The sequence below is a fragment of the Entelurus aequoreus genome, linkage group LG13 (genome assembly GCF_033978785.1).
Source record: "Entelurus aequoreus isolate RoL-2023_Sb linkage group LG13, RoL_Eaeq_v1.1, whole genome shotgun sequence".
NCBI classification, from domain to species: domain Eukaryota; kingdom Metazoa; phylum Chordata; class Actinopteri; order Syngnathiformes; family Syngnathidae; genus Entelurus; species Entelurus aequoreus.
This window is the reverse complement of record NC_084743.1, coordinates 36704889-36723418: the sequence shown is the minus strand read 5'-3', so window position 1 is coordinate 36723418 and position 18530 is coordinate 36704889. Positions and strand designations below refer to the sequence as shown.

General features: G+C 42.2%; 1 protein-coding gene across 1 annotated transcript in view; it reads right to left on the bottom strand.

Annotated features, from left to right (window-relative positions):
• Nucleotides 1-18530, bottom strand: part of LOC133663368 (inactive dipeptidyl peptidase 10-like) — a 257121-nt gene that overhangs the window by 81293 nt on the left and 157298 nt on the right. Inside the window, exon 6 of the mRNA XM_062067789.1 lies at nucleotides 9278-9330. Coding sequence (XP_061923773.1) covers nucleotides 9278-9330 — 53 coding nt within the window. The remainder of the gene's footprint in view (nucleotides 1-9277; nucleotides 9331-18530) is intronic.

Sequence of the window (18530 nt, the reverse complement as noted above, 5' to 3'; positions counted from 1 at the left end):
TTTTTCTAAAAAATCCCACTAGAGGAGGGAGGTGAGTGCTGGTACTTACATGTTATTGGTGTCTATCACCCCAGAAGCCGGACAAGATCAGGGTCGTCTTCGACTCCAGTGCCCAACATGGCCTATCTCTGAATGACGTGCTACTTACTTGGCCACATCTAAACAACCGTTTGCTCTGCGTATTGCTGCGTGTCAGAAGAGAGACCACTGCTGTCATAGCAGACATTGAACAAATGTTCCAAAGCTTTGTCGTTCGTGAAGACAACAGAGACTTTCTGCGCTTCTTGTGGTTCAAAGAAAACGACCCCGATAAAAGTCCATATATTCGGTAACTCACCCTCCACAGCAGTAGCCATCTATGGGTTTCACCGTGCAGCAGAACATGGAGCAGAGGAACATGGGATGGATGCCAAGCACTTTGTGGAACGCGACTTCTACGTCGACGACGGGCTAACGTCGCTATCCTCAGCCATGGAAGCCATTGACCTGCTGACAAGTACGCAGATGTTGGCTGCTTCAAACCTGAGACTCCACAAGATAGCATCCAACTGCTCGAACATGCTAAAAGCCTTCTCTCAGGAAGATCATGCAGGCGGATAGCAAAACTTAGATTTCGACGACAACTCCACTCTCGTCCAACGCAGTTTGGGACTCAGCTAGGAGCTAAAACATGACATCTTTACCTACAGAACAATAGCCACAGAGAAGCCCTACACCCATAGAGGTGCTCTAGCAGTAGTGAACAGCCTGTTCGACCCTCTCGGTCTTGTAGCTCAAGTCGTCATTCAAGGGAAGTTTATACTCCGAGACCTGGCTTGCAACGAAGCCCTTGACTAGGACGCCCCTCTCCCGAAGACAAAAGAAGCTGAATGAAAGATGTGGAAAAATTCATTACAAGGATACCTAGAATGTACTCACCTACTACCTTGTCTACTGCTCAGAAGAGAGAGCTTAATTGTTTCTCTGACGCTTCAGTAAAGGCTATCGCTGCCGTGGCTACCTCAAAGTGATTGACAGCAATGAAGGGTGCCACGTCGGTTTTGTCCTAGGAAAGGCGAAACTAGCATCCCCATCCGCTCACACTATTCCGAGACTTGAATTGGGAGCTGCTGTACTAGCAGTGGAAATTGCAGAGTTGGTACAGAAAGAGCTGGACGTTCGTATCAATACTGCATTTCTTTACAGACAGCAGAGTCATTTTGGGATACATCTACAATCAGACCAGGGGATTCTGCGTGTACGTCTGCAACAGGGTGCAACAAATTAGAAGGTCAACCAAACCAGATTAGTGGCACTACGTCCACACAGCTCAAAACCCAGAAGATCGTGCTACACAATCAGTTCCTGCAAGGGAGCTTAAGAAGAGTACATGGGTCACAGGACCCACCTTTCTGTCCCTGCCTGATGAAGTTCCCAGCTCTGAAATAGAACATCACAAACTCGTCGACCCAGACACTGACAGCGAGGTATGTTCCCATGCTACAGCACTCTCTATTCCTCTCTCTAAGCTGGGATCCCATCAGTTTGGGAGATTTTCCACATGGAAGTCACTAGTACGGGCTATCGCTTCCATAACCAACATGGGAGCGTCAGTCACAACCGGCGATATCACTAAACCCTGCACAGCACAACAACTTTCAAAAGCAAATACTCTCATAATTGGTTGTGTGCAAAAAGAGACTAACAGACAAACAGCTCGACTACTTGGCTGCTGGGAAAAACATTCCCAAAGATAGTCCCCTAAGAAAGCTGGACCCTTACATGGATGAAAAGGGACTTTTGAGGATAGGAGGAAGCCTCAAGCATGCCACACTGGACATTGGAGAGCAGTTTCTTATGATCATTCCAGCCTGCAACCAAATGGGGAAGCTCCTTGTGAGACACTACCACCAAAAGGTCAAACATCAGGGTCGTGTCTTCACAAAAGGATCCATCCGTACAGCAAGATACTAGATAGTTGGTGCCAAACGGTGCATCAACAGCATTCTCCGCAAATGTGTGGTTTGTCGTGGAAGGACTGCCGAACAGAAAAAGACTGATCTTCCCCCTCACCCGTCTGTGCACAGAGCCACCTAATAGCTATGTGGGACTTGATCTGTCACCACGAGTCGAACCCATGGAGATCAACCTGAAAGCAAGAGGTTGGCAGTGCTCTTTATGTGCATAAGCATGTGTGCTGTGCACATTGAAGTCATCGAATCGATGGAAACATCAGATTTCATCCACGCTTTACGTCAATGTTTAGCACTGAGAGGGCATGCAAAGCAGATTTGTTCTGACTGTGGGACACATTTCATTGGTGCCTGCAAGGAGTTGCACATAGTCCTTACAGATTCCAAAGAACCCAATGTTAGGAAGTATTTGAGTGAGGAAGGGTGTACGTGGATTTTCAACCCGCCTCATTCCTCCTATATGGGAGAGCCTGAGAACGCATGATTGGAGTCTCCAGAAGAATTATTGACTCCATGATTCAAGAAACCAGCCGTTCATGCCTTACTCACGAAGTCTACTTTAATGGCAGAAGTAACAGAGATCATTAGCGTCAGACAACATGGTATTTTTTTTTTGTTTGTTTTTCTTTTTTTTTGTCATAAAAAAAACAATCATGTTTGCTTACGGACTGTATCCCTGCAGACTGTATTGATCTGTATTGATATATAATGTAGGAACCAGAAATATTACTAACAGAAAGAAACAACCCTTTTGTGCGAATGAGTGTGAATGAGTGGAAATGGGGGAGGGAGGTTTTTTGGGTTGGTGCACTAATTGTAAGTGTATCTTGTGTTAAAAAATTATATATATATATAAATATATATATATATATATATATATTTATTAATTTTTTTTTCTTGTGCGGCCCGGTACCAATCGATCCGCGGACCAGTACCGGGCCGCGGCCCGGTGTTGTGGTTGTGGACCACTGTTCTAAAGGAACATTAAAAAAACTTCAGCAGACACCAAAACACATCAACTGTTTTAATCAGTCCCCCGACTCACCCAGCATGCAGCTATAACATTATAAAAGGATGTTGCTGTATAAATGGTGTGTCTAATATTTTTTTATTTCTGACCGACCATGCAAATATGTCAACACACACTACATATGTAGGATGAAGGGTTCTCTGTTCCTCGTCTGTCTTTGCAGCGCTCGCACCGATCTCACAGCTAACATGTAAGCTAAGAACACGCACACGTACACTCCTACAGTTCCCACTTTTGTGGACAAAGAGAAAAGACAGTCATCAAAGCATATGCAGTCTCTTGTAACTAGCGCTAACACAACCTAGTGAAAAGATTGAACAAAGCTGTCGTCAGTGCAAACTGCCGCTGCTAAGGGAACAAACACAGCTGAGCTAAAACGCTGCTCTGAGCATGCTCTGGCTGACGTCACATCACTTGGCAACAGACACCGCCTTTTAAAAAGACGCATGCACAAACACTGCTCTCATGAAACGCAGAAATATTTAATTGTGATGAGACCGGAAAAAGATGCCACCTTTATTATAGCGAAGGAGAAGGAATTACCTGGACACATGCTGATGAAGGATTGCCTCACACTGCTAGTTTGCGCTAACGCTAACAAGGTCAAATTATTTTCCTTTTTTGTTTTTTTGAGCGCACCAAGGAGACTTGTGTGTTTGTGTGCGTGTTCATTGTTGACATTTAAGCTTGCTGCAATGTTGTTGTGTTGTTTGGATGAAAAAAAGATTGTTGAGCTATTACCCATACTATGGTTTGATATAGATATATAAGTGTGTGTGCGTGTGTGTGTGTGTGTGTGTATATATATATATATATATATATATATATATATATATATATATATATATATATATATATATATATATATATATATATATATATATATATATATATATATGTATATATATATCAGTGACGTGCAGTCACTAGAGGCAGGGGAGGCGGGGCCTCACCTGCCATCATGGAAAGAAAAAAAATGTAAAAAGAAAAAAAATTAATCAAATTGTTATATGTATCCAGTGATTATACTATAAAGTTATTTTCCATTTAACTTCCCCAGTTAGATAATTTTTATTCAAAATCGCTGAATTTTCACATTTGCCGTTCAAATACTGAGAAGAGACGGTGCGGTGATCAGCAGCCAGTTGAGGCACGTCACTGCGTTGTGCCTCAACATGGAGGACTCGGCTAACTGCTGGCCTGCTATGCAGTGAGACCGTATTGCTATATGAACTATATTATACATTTCCATAGTTTAGTTAGCTGAGCTATATAATGTACAGTGTATTTTGTCAACAACTGTATGTGTGTAACGTATTTCTTGTGCTGAGCAATCATAAAACGGCTGCGAAGACGCACTGGCTGAGGCTCGCAGTAATCCCGCCTCCTGGTGGTAGTGAATGCAACCCCCGGCGTAGAATGCACCCCCTGACGGGAGTGTTATATCAACTAAAGCCCACACTTAAACTTTCTACGTGCAAGATTGAATCTATTTAAAAAAGTTATTCAATATTAAGCCAAAAAGTGCAAAAACAATAATGTTCGTGTTGGAGGAGTTGTGAATGACAGGGACACAACACTAAGTACACCTGCAGACTGCAGCACGGACTTCATATTTCATTCATTCACAACTCCTCCAACACGAACATTATTGTTTTTGCACATTTTGGCTTCTTATTGAGCTGTTGCATTTTTTGGTTGGGTTGTTTATTTATTTTGAGTAACTTCTACATTTATAAAAGGGGAGGAATGTAATAGAGGATCACTCTGTTGCCATCTCCTGGTTAATGTTGGCTATAGCGTACTGGGGTTACTTTTTGATTGGCCAACGATTTACGTGGTGTTGCGCACCTGACGTCAAGTGTGTTGAGTCTGTTCTGAAGTCTACAGTAAAGAGACGTACTTCATCACCTCGCCTGGTTATTGCCTCCAACCCAATATATTACATAAAGGTAAGACCATAATAACGTTTTTTTTTATTAAATGTGCTTTTTTGTGTGCTACAGTTTGTATGTGTAAAGTTAAAGTTAAGTTAAAGTACCAATGATTGTCACACACACACTAGGTGTGGTGAAATGTGTCCTCTGCATTTGACCCATCCCTTGTTCACCCCCTGGGAGGTGAGGGGAGCAGTGGGCAGCAGCGGCGCCGTGCCCGGGAATAATTTTTGGTGATTTAACCCCAAATACCAACCCTTGATGCTGAGTACCAAGCAGGGAAGAATGCTGGTATGAGCTTTTAAACATAACCCGTTAACTGCTGCCAATCAAATGGTGAATAAGATACTCTTTAGGGTTCATATGTTTGTAAATCTGACTGTGATGAAGTCAGTGCCTCACCAGCCATCAACCTCCCCGCACGTCACTGATATATATATATATATATATATATATATATATATATATATATATATATATATATATATATATATATATATATATATATATATATATATATATATACACTACCGTTCAAAAGTTTGGGGTCACCCAAACAATTTTGTGGAATAGCCTTCATTTCTAAGAACAAGAATAGACTGTTGAGTTTCAGATGAAAGTTCTCTTTCTCTGGACATTTTGAGTGTTTAATTGACCCCACAAATGTGATGCTCCAGAAACTCAATCTGCTCAAAGGAAGGTCAGTTTTGTAGCTTCTGTAACGAGCTAAACTGTTTTCAGATGTGTGAACATGATTGCACAAGGGTTTTCTAATCATCAATTAGCCTTCTGAGTCAATGAGCAAACACATTGTACCATTAGAACACTGGAGCGATAGTTGCTGGAAATGGGCCTCTATACACCTATGTAGATATTGCACCAAAAACCAGACATTTGCAGCTAGAATAGTCATTTACCACATTAGCAATGTATAGAGTGTATTTCTTTAAAGTTAAGACTAGTTTAAAGTTATCTTCATTGAAAAGTACAGTGCTTTTCCTTAAAAAATAAGGACATTTCAATGTGACCCCAAACTTTTGAACGGTAGTGTGTATATATATATATATATATATATATATATATATATATATATATATATATATATATATATATATATATATATATATATATATATATATATATATATATATATATATACATTATAGTGTCTTCAAAGTGTGCAATGTTTTTACTAAAATAGGGACTTTTGTGCGGGCTAGAACCAATGATTCATGTTTACCAATTAAGATCAAAGATCATGGTTCGAAGTATTTATAACAGTCAAGTGATTATTTTTTAAATCAGATTAATGGCACTCTTGAGCTGTGAATAATGATGATCAATCACAGGTTATTACTCGCTTGCATATTTGAAATTCGCTTTAGAAAATACCCTAATATTTGAACAAAAATGCAAGTTTGTAGTCAAAATGTAATCCACGCATGTTTTTAAACGTATTACTGAACTGCAAGTCATTAATTTGCTTAAGACTTGGTGACAGTAAGTATAGTAATAATTAGATGAGATGGCGACTTGTCCAGGGTGTACCCTGCCTTCCGCCCGATTGTAGCTGAGATAGGCTCCAGCGCCCCCCGCGACCCCGAAGGGAATAAGCGGTAGAAAATGGATGGATGGATAGATGCACATTTTCACAGTATTTGCAATAACATATACAACTTTACATAGTACAGTATTTACATCTGCATTTACTTTTCCTTAAGTTAAAATATCAGTATGGTCATTTTACATACAATATTATCTTTTTATGTTTTTTATTTTTAAAATGCTTTTTTTAATCAATGTAATGCTTGGTGTTAACATGTTTTTAGCATAAATGTCATGTGGCTATATTTCATGTATTTGATAATTCTATGTCAAAAATTCCCTCCTGTTACGTTTAGTCTTGCTACTAACATGAGTCATCTTCAGTTTAGGAAGCTTGTACAAAAATACAATATTTAGTATTAATTTGTACATTATAAGTAGTTAAATGGATGTCACTATGGGTGTCCCGATCCAATATTGATATTGCATATTGGTCCGATATTAGCAAATAAACAACTATCAAATCATATTAGCTTGTATCTAAAATGTGTGATATAATATTTGATACAAGCAGTCCTGCAGCATGTTTACTTGTGCAAAGCTAGACAGTCAGTTAACATCTAGTTGTTCTTCAATAGGCACACAAAGTTGGCCTTTTCTTGTACAGTATTTTAGTTAAGTAATTTACAAAATATCTTCTATCAGCTAGACGACAGCTAAGCACACAATAGCACACAAGCTAAACATATGTACAAACCCCATTTCCATATGAGTTGGGAAATTGTGTTAGATGTAAATATAAACGGAATACAATGATTTGCAAATCATTTTCAACCCATATTCAGTTGAATATGCTACAAAGACAACTTATTTGATGTTCAAACTGATAAACATTTTTTTTTTTGCAAATAATCATTAACTTTAGAATTTGCTGCCAGCAACACGTGACAAAGAAGTTGGGAAAGGTGGCAATAAATACTGATAAAGTTGAGGAATGCTCGTCAAACACATATTATTATATATTATTTGGAACATCCCACAGGTGAACAGGCAAATTGGGAACAGGTGGGTGCCATGATTGGGTATAAAAGTAGATTCCATGAAATGCTCAGTCATTCACAAACAAGGATGGGGCGAGGGTCACTACTTTGTCAACAAATGCGTGAGCAAATTGTTGAACAGTTTAAGAAAAACCTTTCTCAACCAGCTATTGCAAGGAATTTAGGGATTTCACCATCTACGGTCCGTAATATCATCAAAGGGTTCAGAGAATCTGGAGAAATCACTGCACGTAAGCAGCTAAGCCCGTGACCTTTGATCCCTCAGGCTGTACTGCATCAACAAGCGACATCAGTGTGTAAAGGATATCACCACATGGCCTCAGAAACACTTCAGAAACCCACTGTCAGTAACTACAGTTGGTCGCTACATCTGTAAGTGCAAGTTAAAACTCTCCTATGCAAGGCGAAAACCGTTTATAAACAACACCCAGAAACGCCGTCGGCTTCGCTGGGCCTGAGCTCATCTAAGATGGACTGATACAAAGTGGAAAAGTGTTCTGTGGTCTGACGAGTCCACATTTCAAATTGTTTTTGGAAACTGTGGACGTCGTGTCCTCCGAACCAAAGAGGAAAAGAACCATCCGGATTGTTATAGGCGCAAAGTTGAAAAGCCAGCATCTGTGATGGTATGGGGGTGTATTAGTGCCCAAGACATGGGTAACTTACACATCTGTCAAGGCGCCATTAATGCTGAAAGGTACATACAGGTTTTGGAGCAACATATGTTGCCATCCAAGCAACGTTACCATGGACGCCCCTGCTTATTTCAGCAAGACAATGCCAAGCCACGTGTTACATCAACGTGGCTTCATAGTAAAAGAGTGCGGGTACTAGACTGGCCTGCCTGTAGTCCAGACTTCTCTCCCATTGAAAATGTGTGGCGCATTATGAAGCCTAAAATACCACAACGGAGACCCCCGGACTGTTGAACAACTTAAGCTGTACATCAAGCAAGAATGGGAAAGAATTCCACCTGAGAAGCTTCAAAAATGTGTCTCCTCAGTTCCCAAACGTTTACTGAGTGTTGTTAAAAGGAAAGGCCATGTTACACAGTGGTGAACATGCCCTTTCCCAACTACTTTGGCACGTGTTGCAGCCATGAAATTCTAAGTTAATTATTATTTGCAAAAAAAAAAAAAGTTCATGAGTTTGAACATCAAATATCTTGTCTTTGTAGTGCATTCAAGTGAATATGGGTTGAAAAGGATTTGCAAATCATTGTATTCCGTTTATATTTACATCTAACACAATTTCCCAACTCATATGGAAACGGGGTTTGGAATAAATGTCCTTAATTGAACAACAAGTATTGCAGTATAAAACAGCCTTTTTGTCAATATAAACAAGTATTAAATAAATATAGTTGCATATTACTTACACATACAAAGTCTCCAATACGCGAGGGTCCAATATTGGAATTGTTTCAAGAATGGAAAAAGTGGTATTGGGACACCCCTACTTACCACATTTAGACTTGAAAAAAGACAAGCACTGAAGTTTATTTTGAAAGTTACAACAAGCAAATGGCTATTTTGGTAAGTTAGCGCCGCAGTTAAATCGCAAACTAAAGTGCTAAAGTGCTTAGCACCATTCTGGTTCCTGTGCCAGGTCTTTGTCGCTGTGTAATGACTTACCTGCCCAAGGGCATTTGGAAATGGTTATGGGGGGATTGTGGACTGAACCCACAAGTATCAGGTTGGGAGATGACCATAGTCACAGAGATTCAAACAACTAATAAGCACAAACAATTACCTTGTGTGAATATTATAGATGCTGTACGAAGCCTTGTACGAATGTCGATAAACCTGCAGCAGGAAAAAAAAGAAAAGATTAAAAGATGACACATTTATTTGAGAAGCAGCCGCACCACAGATAAAGACATCAGGACAAACAATGAAAAGGCTTCAAACAAAGGATATCATAATTTACACGGCTGACAGCTGCGGCACGATTGCATGCAGAGGAACACATCTCTGTGGGCTTCGCCTTGCGCAAAGCCGACAAATAACATCATCATATACGCTAGGGATGCTGAGAGAAACAGCACAGTCCATATTTCGTCTTTCATCGTGGAATAACAACACAACATTGATATAAAAAAAAGAAAACAAAAACAGTATTCAGGTAGGAGAGGTAGGAGGTTCAACAAACTCTGAGTTTAAACCTGTAGCATGAGTTGATTTACCTTAAGATAGGAAACTCAAAATGTTATTCCAGAATATGTGTTATGACCATAATAAAAAGCCGTGATCAATACAGTGATGATTCTGTGATATATCCGAGCAACAGTAGACATAAATCGTTGTCTTTCTTTACCCAGCTGGAAATGAAAGTGTTAATGTGTATTTATGGCGAGTGTGAACACTTTTTTTTAGGAAGAACATTAAAACAGTAAAATAATATTTGACAGTCCTACATTGCATTGCAATCTAACAAGTTAAAAAGGCACATTGAGGCAGCTAAAAATAATATTTCTTATGTGAACGGGACAATCGGTAGAAAATGGATGGATGGATGGATGATCTCTAATTATTTTGGACATGTAAAGTCAATGCAAATGTTAAAATGTAAGATATATTTCTTGAAATAAGAAATAAGAAAAACTAATATGCCATTCCAGCTCTTGTTGGAAGATTATTTTGCATATTGTAAATAATATAGCTAATATACAGTTAGTTCTATTAAAAAAATTAAATTACAAAATATTTAGTTTTTGCTCTCAAATAAGAGTCTTATACTATGACTAAAACTGATTAAATATCTGAAATCCAGGAAAATAATATATTGTATTTTTTTAATGTATTTTTCTTTTTACAATATAGGTTTTCTTACCAGTTCACTTTATTTTAGTAATAATTTAGTAATATGCGCTGAGAACTAGCGTCCTCCACAGGGGACATTGTTGCATTAGTTTTCCAGGACACTGGTTCTCAGCAGAAGTACAGCAAATATTTGAGTTATGTTGACAATAATTAAAACCAGGGATCGATTGATTAACGGCACAGATATTTGGCATTTTGACGTATAGCAATATCGGCCTTCTTTTATCGGTATCAGTCGATACATCAGCAGATACAATGTATACACAAATTATATCAGTATTTAGTATTAAAAAAATAGTGATAAGTAGAGAGTAAGTTAGTAGTAATATCTAGTACAGTATGTACATGACACTATGTACATGACTATGCACATGTTGACTCCAAGAGTGTGCAAAACAGAATGAGAAAATATATATACACTATAACCACATATAAACCTGTCTGATGCTTCGAAGAGTTGCTGGGGATCAATTTTGGTTCAGATCAGGTAGAGGTTGAGCTGAGCCATGATTTTATGGCAGTTTTACAATTTAGTAGGGAAGTTCGAATTTTAAGGTCTGTTGGTAGTGCATTCCACTGTGTGATGGCAAAATAGTAGAATGCCTTTTTTCCCATGAGAGTCTTGAATTTGGGGGGATGAGGTCTGAGGAACTCCCTCTTGTGTAGTACTTGTGAGCATCACTTACTCTGGTGAAATAGTTGGACAGGTGCTTGGGGACAGTTTCTCTGAGTATTTTGAATACCATGCACATTGCAATTTGGTGTACTCTTTCCTCAACTCTAAGCCATCTTAATTTGGTAAAGTGGGCTTGAGTTAGGTGAGTCCTGTATGGGAGGTTGAGCAGGAGTCTCACCAGTTGGTATTGGGAAGTTTGCAGTTTCGTTTTTAGTGGCTTGGGGATACTGGTGAACCATGAGGTGCAGGCGTAGTCAAAATAACAGTGTATGAGGGGACCGGCAAGGGGCTTAAGTGTATCCCTATTGATAAACGCAGAAATCCTGCCCAAGAATCTAGTTTTATTATTGATCTTGGTGATTGCTTTTAATGCCATTTTTTCACCCGAGAAAGTGTTGTCCAATATACAACCCAGGTAAATTACCTTGTCTTTGCTGGTGATTATAGTATCACCTGCTTTAATCCCGGGGGATTTACCTAGGTTGTGCTTGGACTCAAATAGGATGGACTCTGTTTTACCAAGGTGTATTGACAGTTTGTTATCGGAAAGCCAGAGACAGAGATTACTTAGTTCGGTGCTGAGTGCACTTTCAACCTTCAATTTGTCCCTGTCTGAGGCCAGCAACAGGAACAAATTGCTGTTACATGCTGATTTCATGTATTCAATCAAGAATAACGATGGTCCCAGAATGCTCCCAGGTGGGACACCACAGCTCACCTTGAGGGGAGAGGACAGTCGGTGGACCTCGACCACCTGTTCTCTATCCTCAAGGTAAGATTTCATCCAGTTTGTGGCTGCGCTGTCAAAACCGATTGCCCTCAACTTGGAGACTTATATAATACGTAAAGAAGAACAGGCAGCATCTCACACTTTCTGTAACATTGTGAAAGAAATTGTCAGCCAGCTTGAAAAATGTCTGATATATAAGATACATGAGGAATCCCAGAATCAGTATTATTTAAATGTTTGCCATATTTAGAAATCATATATTTCATATTAATAATACCATTTAGAAATCATTGATGTAAATTGTGTTACAATTTGAGAACAGGAAGTGAACATATGTGTAAGTAACTGTGTTGGCGCTACAAAATGGGGGTCCCAGGGACCCCATCAAATCATAATAATGGTGTCCTACAGTACATTTTTGGGGTCCCACTTTTTTATAAGCGTTTTGAAAACAAATGATAAATGTAGGCATTATCCTGTTATATCTCACATTCTACATTGTGTTTTGGAAAAAGGTTGTCATAAACGTTACTTAATTCATTAAAAAAATAATACAAAAGAAAACATTTTTTTATGCGTACGTAAATTATGCAGTTATAAACATTCATTCACTTTTTTCGTTCCTTCATGGATCTAAACTTTACCGCTGCCGGTAGTTTTTTCTATATTTGTATTTAATAAGTTGTAGGTGTATGTATTTCAGTATAAAAGTGTAAAAAGTTTTTTGCTTCGGTCATGAAATTATGATAATCGTGTGCCAGGGCATACATGCATTATTTATTTAACACTTAAATCTCTAGAGTCTATATCAACTTCAGATCTATCCATCAATTCTAAGTTTTTGTTTTTTTAATGTGTTTTTTTTTGTTGTTTTCTGCCCTTTTTGTCAAAGAAAACTATTTCTTTTTATGGCAAACACACAAAATATGCAAAATCTTCCACCTAAAATATTTTTCAAAGTGGAATATTTGATTCGAAGTAATGGACAGATCAATAATTCATAAGAACATTGATTTTGATTCAATATTATGCTCATCTCTGAGCTGCCACATTTCCGTGCTAGAGGAGTTTGCGTGTCCCAATGATCCTAGGAGCTATGTTGTCCGGGGGATTCCATGCTCCCTGGTAGGGTCTCCCAAGACAAACAGGTCCTAGGTGAGGGATCAGACAAAGAGCAGCTCGAAGACTTCTATGGGAATACAAAAACAGAGACTCCGATTTCCCTCGCCTGGACGCGGGTCACCAGGGCCCCCCTCTGGAGCCAGGCCCGGAGTTGGGGCACGATGGTGAGTGCCTGGTGGCCGGGCCTGTCTCCATGGGGCCAGGCCGGGCACAGCCCAAAGAGGCAACGTGGCAATGGGCTCACCACTCATGGGAGGGCACATAGAGGTCGGGTGTGTTGTGAGCTGGGCGGCAGCCAAGGCAGGGCACTTGGCGGTCCAATCCTCGGCTACATAAGCTAGCTCTTGGGACGTGGAATGTCACCTCGCTGGAGGGGAAGGACCCTGAGCTAGTGCGCGAGGTGGAGAAATTCCGGCTGGATATAGTTGGACTCACCTCGACGCACAGAAAGGGCTTTGGAACCAGTTCTCTCGAGAGGGGCTGGACTCTCTCCCACACTGGCGTTGCACGCAGTGAGAGGCGATGGGCTGGGGTAGCAATTCTTTTTTCCCCCCCAGGTCAAAGCCTGCATGTTGGAGTCCAACCCGGTGGACGAGAGGGTAGCTTCCCTCCGCCTTCGGGTGGGGGGGATGGGTCCTGACTTTTGTTTGTGCTTACGCACCAAACGGCAGTTCAGAGCACCCACCCTTTTTGGATAAACTCGAGGGAGTATTGGAAAGTGTTCCCCCGGGTGATTCCTTTGTCCTACTAGGGGACTTCAACACTCATGTTGGCAACGACGGTGAAACCTGGAGAAGCGTAATTGGGAAGAATGGCCGCCCGGATCTGAACCCGAGTGGTCTTTTGTTATTGGACTTTTGTGCTTGTCACAGATTGTCCATAACAAACACCATTTTCAAACATAAGGGTGGCCATATGTGCACTTGGCACCAGGACACCCTAGGCCGCAGTTCCATGATCGACTTTGTAGTTGTGTCATGGGATTTGCGGCCTCATGTTATGGACACTCGGGTGAAGAGAGGGGCGGAGCTTTCTACCGATCACCACCTAGTGGTGAGTTGGCTGCGATGGTGGGGGAGGATGCCGGACAGACCTGGCAGGCCCAAACATATTGTGAGGGTCTGCTGGGAACGTCTAGCAGAGTCTCCTGTCAGAGAGAGTTTCAATTCCCATCTCCGGAAGAACTTTGAACATGTCACGAGGGAGGTGCTGGACATTGAGTCCGAGTGGACCATGTTCCGCACCTCTATTGTTGAGACGGCTGATTGGAGCTGTGCCCGCAAGGTATTTGGTGCCTGTCGTGGCGGTAATCCTAGAACCCGTTGGTGGACACCAGCGGGGAGGGATGCCGTCAAGCTGAAGAAAGAGTCCTATCGGGTTCTTTTGGCTCATAGGACTCCGGATGCAGCGGACAGGTACCGACAGGCCAAGCGGTGTGTGGCTTCAGCGGCCGCGGAGGCAAAAATTCGGACACACACATGGCAGGAGTTTAGGGGAGCCATGGAAAACGACTTTCGGACGGCTTCGAAGCGATTCTGGACCACCATCCGTCGCCTCAGGAAGTGGAAGCAGTGCACTGTCAACAGCCTGTATGGTGAGGATGGTGTTCTGCTGACCTCGACTGCGGATATTGTGGATCGGTGGAGGGAATACTTCGAAGACCTCCTCAATCCCACCAACACATATTCCTATGAGGAAGCAGTGCCTGGGAAATCTGTGGTGAGCTCTCCTATTTCTGGGGCTGAGGTTGCTGAAGTAGTTATAAACTCCTTGGTGGCAAGGCCCCGGGGGTAGATGAGATCCGCCTGGAGTTCCTTAAGGCTCTGGATGCTGTGGGGCTGTCTTGGTTGACAAGACTCTGCAGCATCGCGTGGACATCGGGGGCGGTACCTCTGGATTGACAGTGGTGGTTCCTCTCTTTAAGAAGGAGAACCGGAGGGTGTGTTCCAACTATCGTGGGATCACATTCCTCAAGCCTTCCCGGTAAGGTCTATTCAGGTGTACTGGAGAGGAGGCTACGTCGGATAATCGAACCTCGGATTCAGGAGGAACAGTGTGGTTTTCGTCCAGGTCGTGGAACTGTGGACCAGCTCTATACTCCCGGCAGGGTCCTTGAGGGTGCATGGGAGTTTGCCCAACCAGTCTACATGTGCTTTGTGGACTTGGAGAAGGCATTCGACCGTGTCCCTCAGGAAGTCCTGTGGTGAGTGCTCAGAGAGTATGGGGTATCGGACTGTCTGATTGTGGCGGTCCGCTCCCTGTATGATCAGTGTCAGAGCTTGGTCCGCTTTGCCGGCAGTAAGTCCAACATGTTTCCAGTGAGGGTTGGACTCCGCGAAGGCTGCCCTTTGTCACCGATTCTGTTCATAACTTTTATGGACAGAATTTCTTGGTGCAGTCAGGGCGTTGAGGGGATCCAGTTTGGTGGCCGCAGGATAAGGTCTCTGCTTTTTGCAGATGATGTGGTCCTGATGGTTTCATTTGGCCAGGATCTGCAGTTCTCACTGGATTGGTTCACAGTCGAGTGTGAAGCGACTGGGATGAGAATCAGTACCTCCAAGTCAGAGTCCATGGTTCTCGCCCAGAAAAGGGTGGAGTGTCATCTCCAGGTTGGGGAGGAGACCCTGCCCCAAGTGGAGGAGTTCAAGTACCTCGGAGTCTTGTTCACGAGTGAGGGAAGAGTGGATCGTGAGATCGACAGGCGGATCGACAGGCGTCTTCAGTATTGTGGACGCTGTATCGATCCGTTGTGGTGAAGAAGGAGCTGAGCTGGAAGGCAAAGCTCTCAATTTACCGGTCGATCTACGTTCCCATCCTCACCTATGGTCATGAGCTTTGGGTTATGACTGAAAGGACAAGATCACGGGTACAAGCAGCCGAAATGAGTTTCCTCCACCGGGTGGCAGGGCTCTCCCTTAGAGATAGGGTGAGAAGCTCTGCCATTAAAGTAAAGTAAAGCCGTTGCTCCTCCACATCGAGAGGAGCCAGATGAGGTGGTTCGGGCATATGGTCAGGATGCCACCCGAACGCCTCCCTAGGGAGATGTTTAGGGCACGTCCGACCGGTAGGAGGCCACGGGGAAGACCCAGGACATGTTGGGAAGACTATGTCTCCCGGCTGGCCTGGGAACGCCTCGGGATCCCCCGGAAAGTACTGGACGAAAAGGCTGGGGAGAGGGAAGTCTGGGCTTCCCTGCTTAGGCTGCTGCCCCCGCGACCCGGCCTCGGATAAACGAAAGAAGATGGATGGATAGATGGATGGGCAATGACAGTTTTAGAGAAAAAAAAACAGCTTTGTTTTATTAGTCAACATTGCAACTTTTTCTAAATGACATTTCACCTGTAAGCTTTTTTATTCCACTTTGTCACGGCGGGGGTTGACTTAGAGAGGTTTATTCTGACTGACGAAGGCGTGAAGGTAGGATTAGATTTATTAAACATAAATCACCCAACTACCTAAATACAGGCGAATAACAAAAAAAAGGCAAGCGTGCCTAAAACACATGAAGCTAGGACTTAGCATTGGCTATGGCATGAAACGAACACTTGGCATAAAATTTGAATCAGACATGAACCGAACAAAACTTACTTGGCATAAACGGTGTGACACAAACAATGAAGCCAGGCCGACTGACTGGCAAAGACAAGCTTAAATAATGCCTCTGATTAGTGCTCGGGAAGCAGGTGAGCGGGCGAGCACTAATCAGAGACAGGTGAACACAATGAGTAACCAAGGTGACAAAACAAACAAGGAAGTGCAACCAGGAACTATGGAGTCTTAAACAGAAAATAACATAAAACACAGATCATGACACACTTTTGTACATAAAACACAGATCATGACACACTTTTGTTATGTTTTTGTTTATTTGAATAGTATCTTTAGAATTAGCGTGGGCCTTTAAAATATTGGCTGAGGGCCGCAAATAGCCTCCGGGTCACACCTTTGACACCCCTGCTATAGATAATAAAAAATGTAATCTGATAAGTATATCGATAAAAAGCAGAGCCTGGCGACACATGCACGTTTATCATAACGCAGTCAGTATCTCTGCTTCAGTAAACAATGACGGTGATGATGTCACTGTCAGCGATGCTAACTTGTCAGCCACTTCTCCAAGAGACTCCTTTTGAACACTTCTCACACATTAACACTTCAAAAGGCATATATTTGCTTTGTTGACCTGCAAAGTATGTTTTTGGGGTGGAGGAGTCTGGTCAGGTACTGGTCAGCTTGAAGCTAACAGCTAGCCTGTCTCCATCTTCAAAAAATGTCTATCCAGAGAGAGATAAAAGTGAAGTTTCCATGCACCAGTGGCGTGCAGTCACTAGAGGCAGGTGAGGCCGTGCCTCACCTGCCATCAGGAAAGAAAAAAAAAAGTAAAAAGAAATAAAAAATAATAAAATTGTTATATGTATCCAGTGATTATACTAGAATTATTTTCCATTTAACTTCACCAGTTTTAGATTATTTTTATTTTTATTTTCACATTTGCCGTTCAAATACTGAGAAGAGACGGTGCGGTGATCAGCAGCCAGTTGAGGCACGTCACTCAGTTGTGCCTCAACATGGATTGTGCGCAATGACTCGGCTAACTGCTGGCCTGCTGTGCCGTGAGACCGAATTGCTATATGAATTATATTATACATTTCCATAGTTTAGTTAGCTGAGGTATATAATGTACAGTGTATTTTGTCAACAACTGTATGTGTGTAACGTATTTCTTGTGCTGAGCGATCATAATACTGCTGCGAAGACGCACTGTGAGAGGCTCGTCTCATAACCCCGCCTCCTGGTGCCAAGCACCTCCGCCGCAGAATGCACCGCCCGACGGGAGCGCCACACCAACCAAAGCCCACACCCAAACCCTCCACGTGCAAGACCGAATCCACCCAAAAAAAGTCACTTAACAAGAAGCCAAAAAGTGCAAAAACAACAATGCTCGCGAGTCGCGCTGGAGGAGCCGCGAACGACCGCAGGGACACAACATTAGGTACACCTGCAGACTGCAGCACGGATTTAATATTTCATTCATTCACAACTCTTCCAACACGAACACCACTGTTCCCGCATTTATAAGTAAAGGTAAGACCATAATAACGTTTTTTTTATTAAATGTGCTTTTTTGTGTGCTACAGTTTGTAAGTGTAAAGTTAAAGTTAAGTTAAAGTACCAATGATTGTCACACACACACTAGGTGTGGTGAAATGTGTCCTTTGCATTTGACCCATCCCCTTGTTCACCCCCTCGGAGGTGAGGGGAGCAGTGGGCAGCAGCGGCGCCGTGCCTGGGAACATTGTTTGGTGATTTAACCCCCAATTCCAACCCTTGATGCTGAGTGCCAAGCAGGGAAGAATGCTGGTATGAGCTTTTAAACATAACCCGTTAACTGCTGCCAATCAAATGGTGAATAAGATACTCTTTAGGGTTCATAAGTTTGTAAATCTGACTGTGATGAAGTCAGTGCCTCACCTGACATGAACCTCACTGCACGCCACTGCCATGCACTCACGAAGACTAAAACAACTTATTTACTGGAGACATGGCTCGGGATGAAGTTAAAAAGGTTGACTTTACACTCACCTTAGTGTTTACCATGTCCGAGTGCAAACTGAGGCAGTATTTGTCATTGATAAAACTTTCAGCGAATCACAA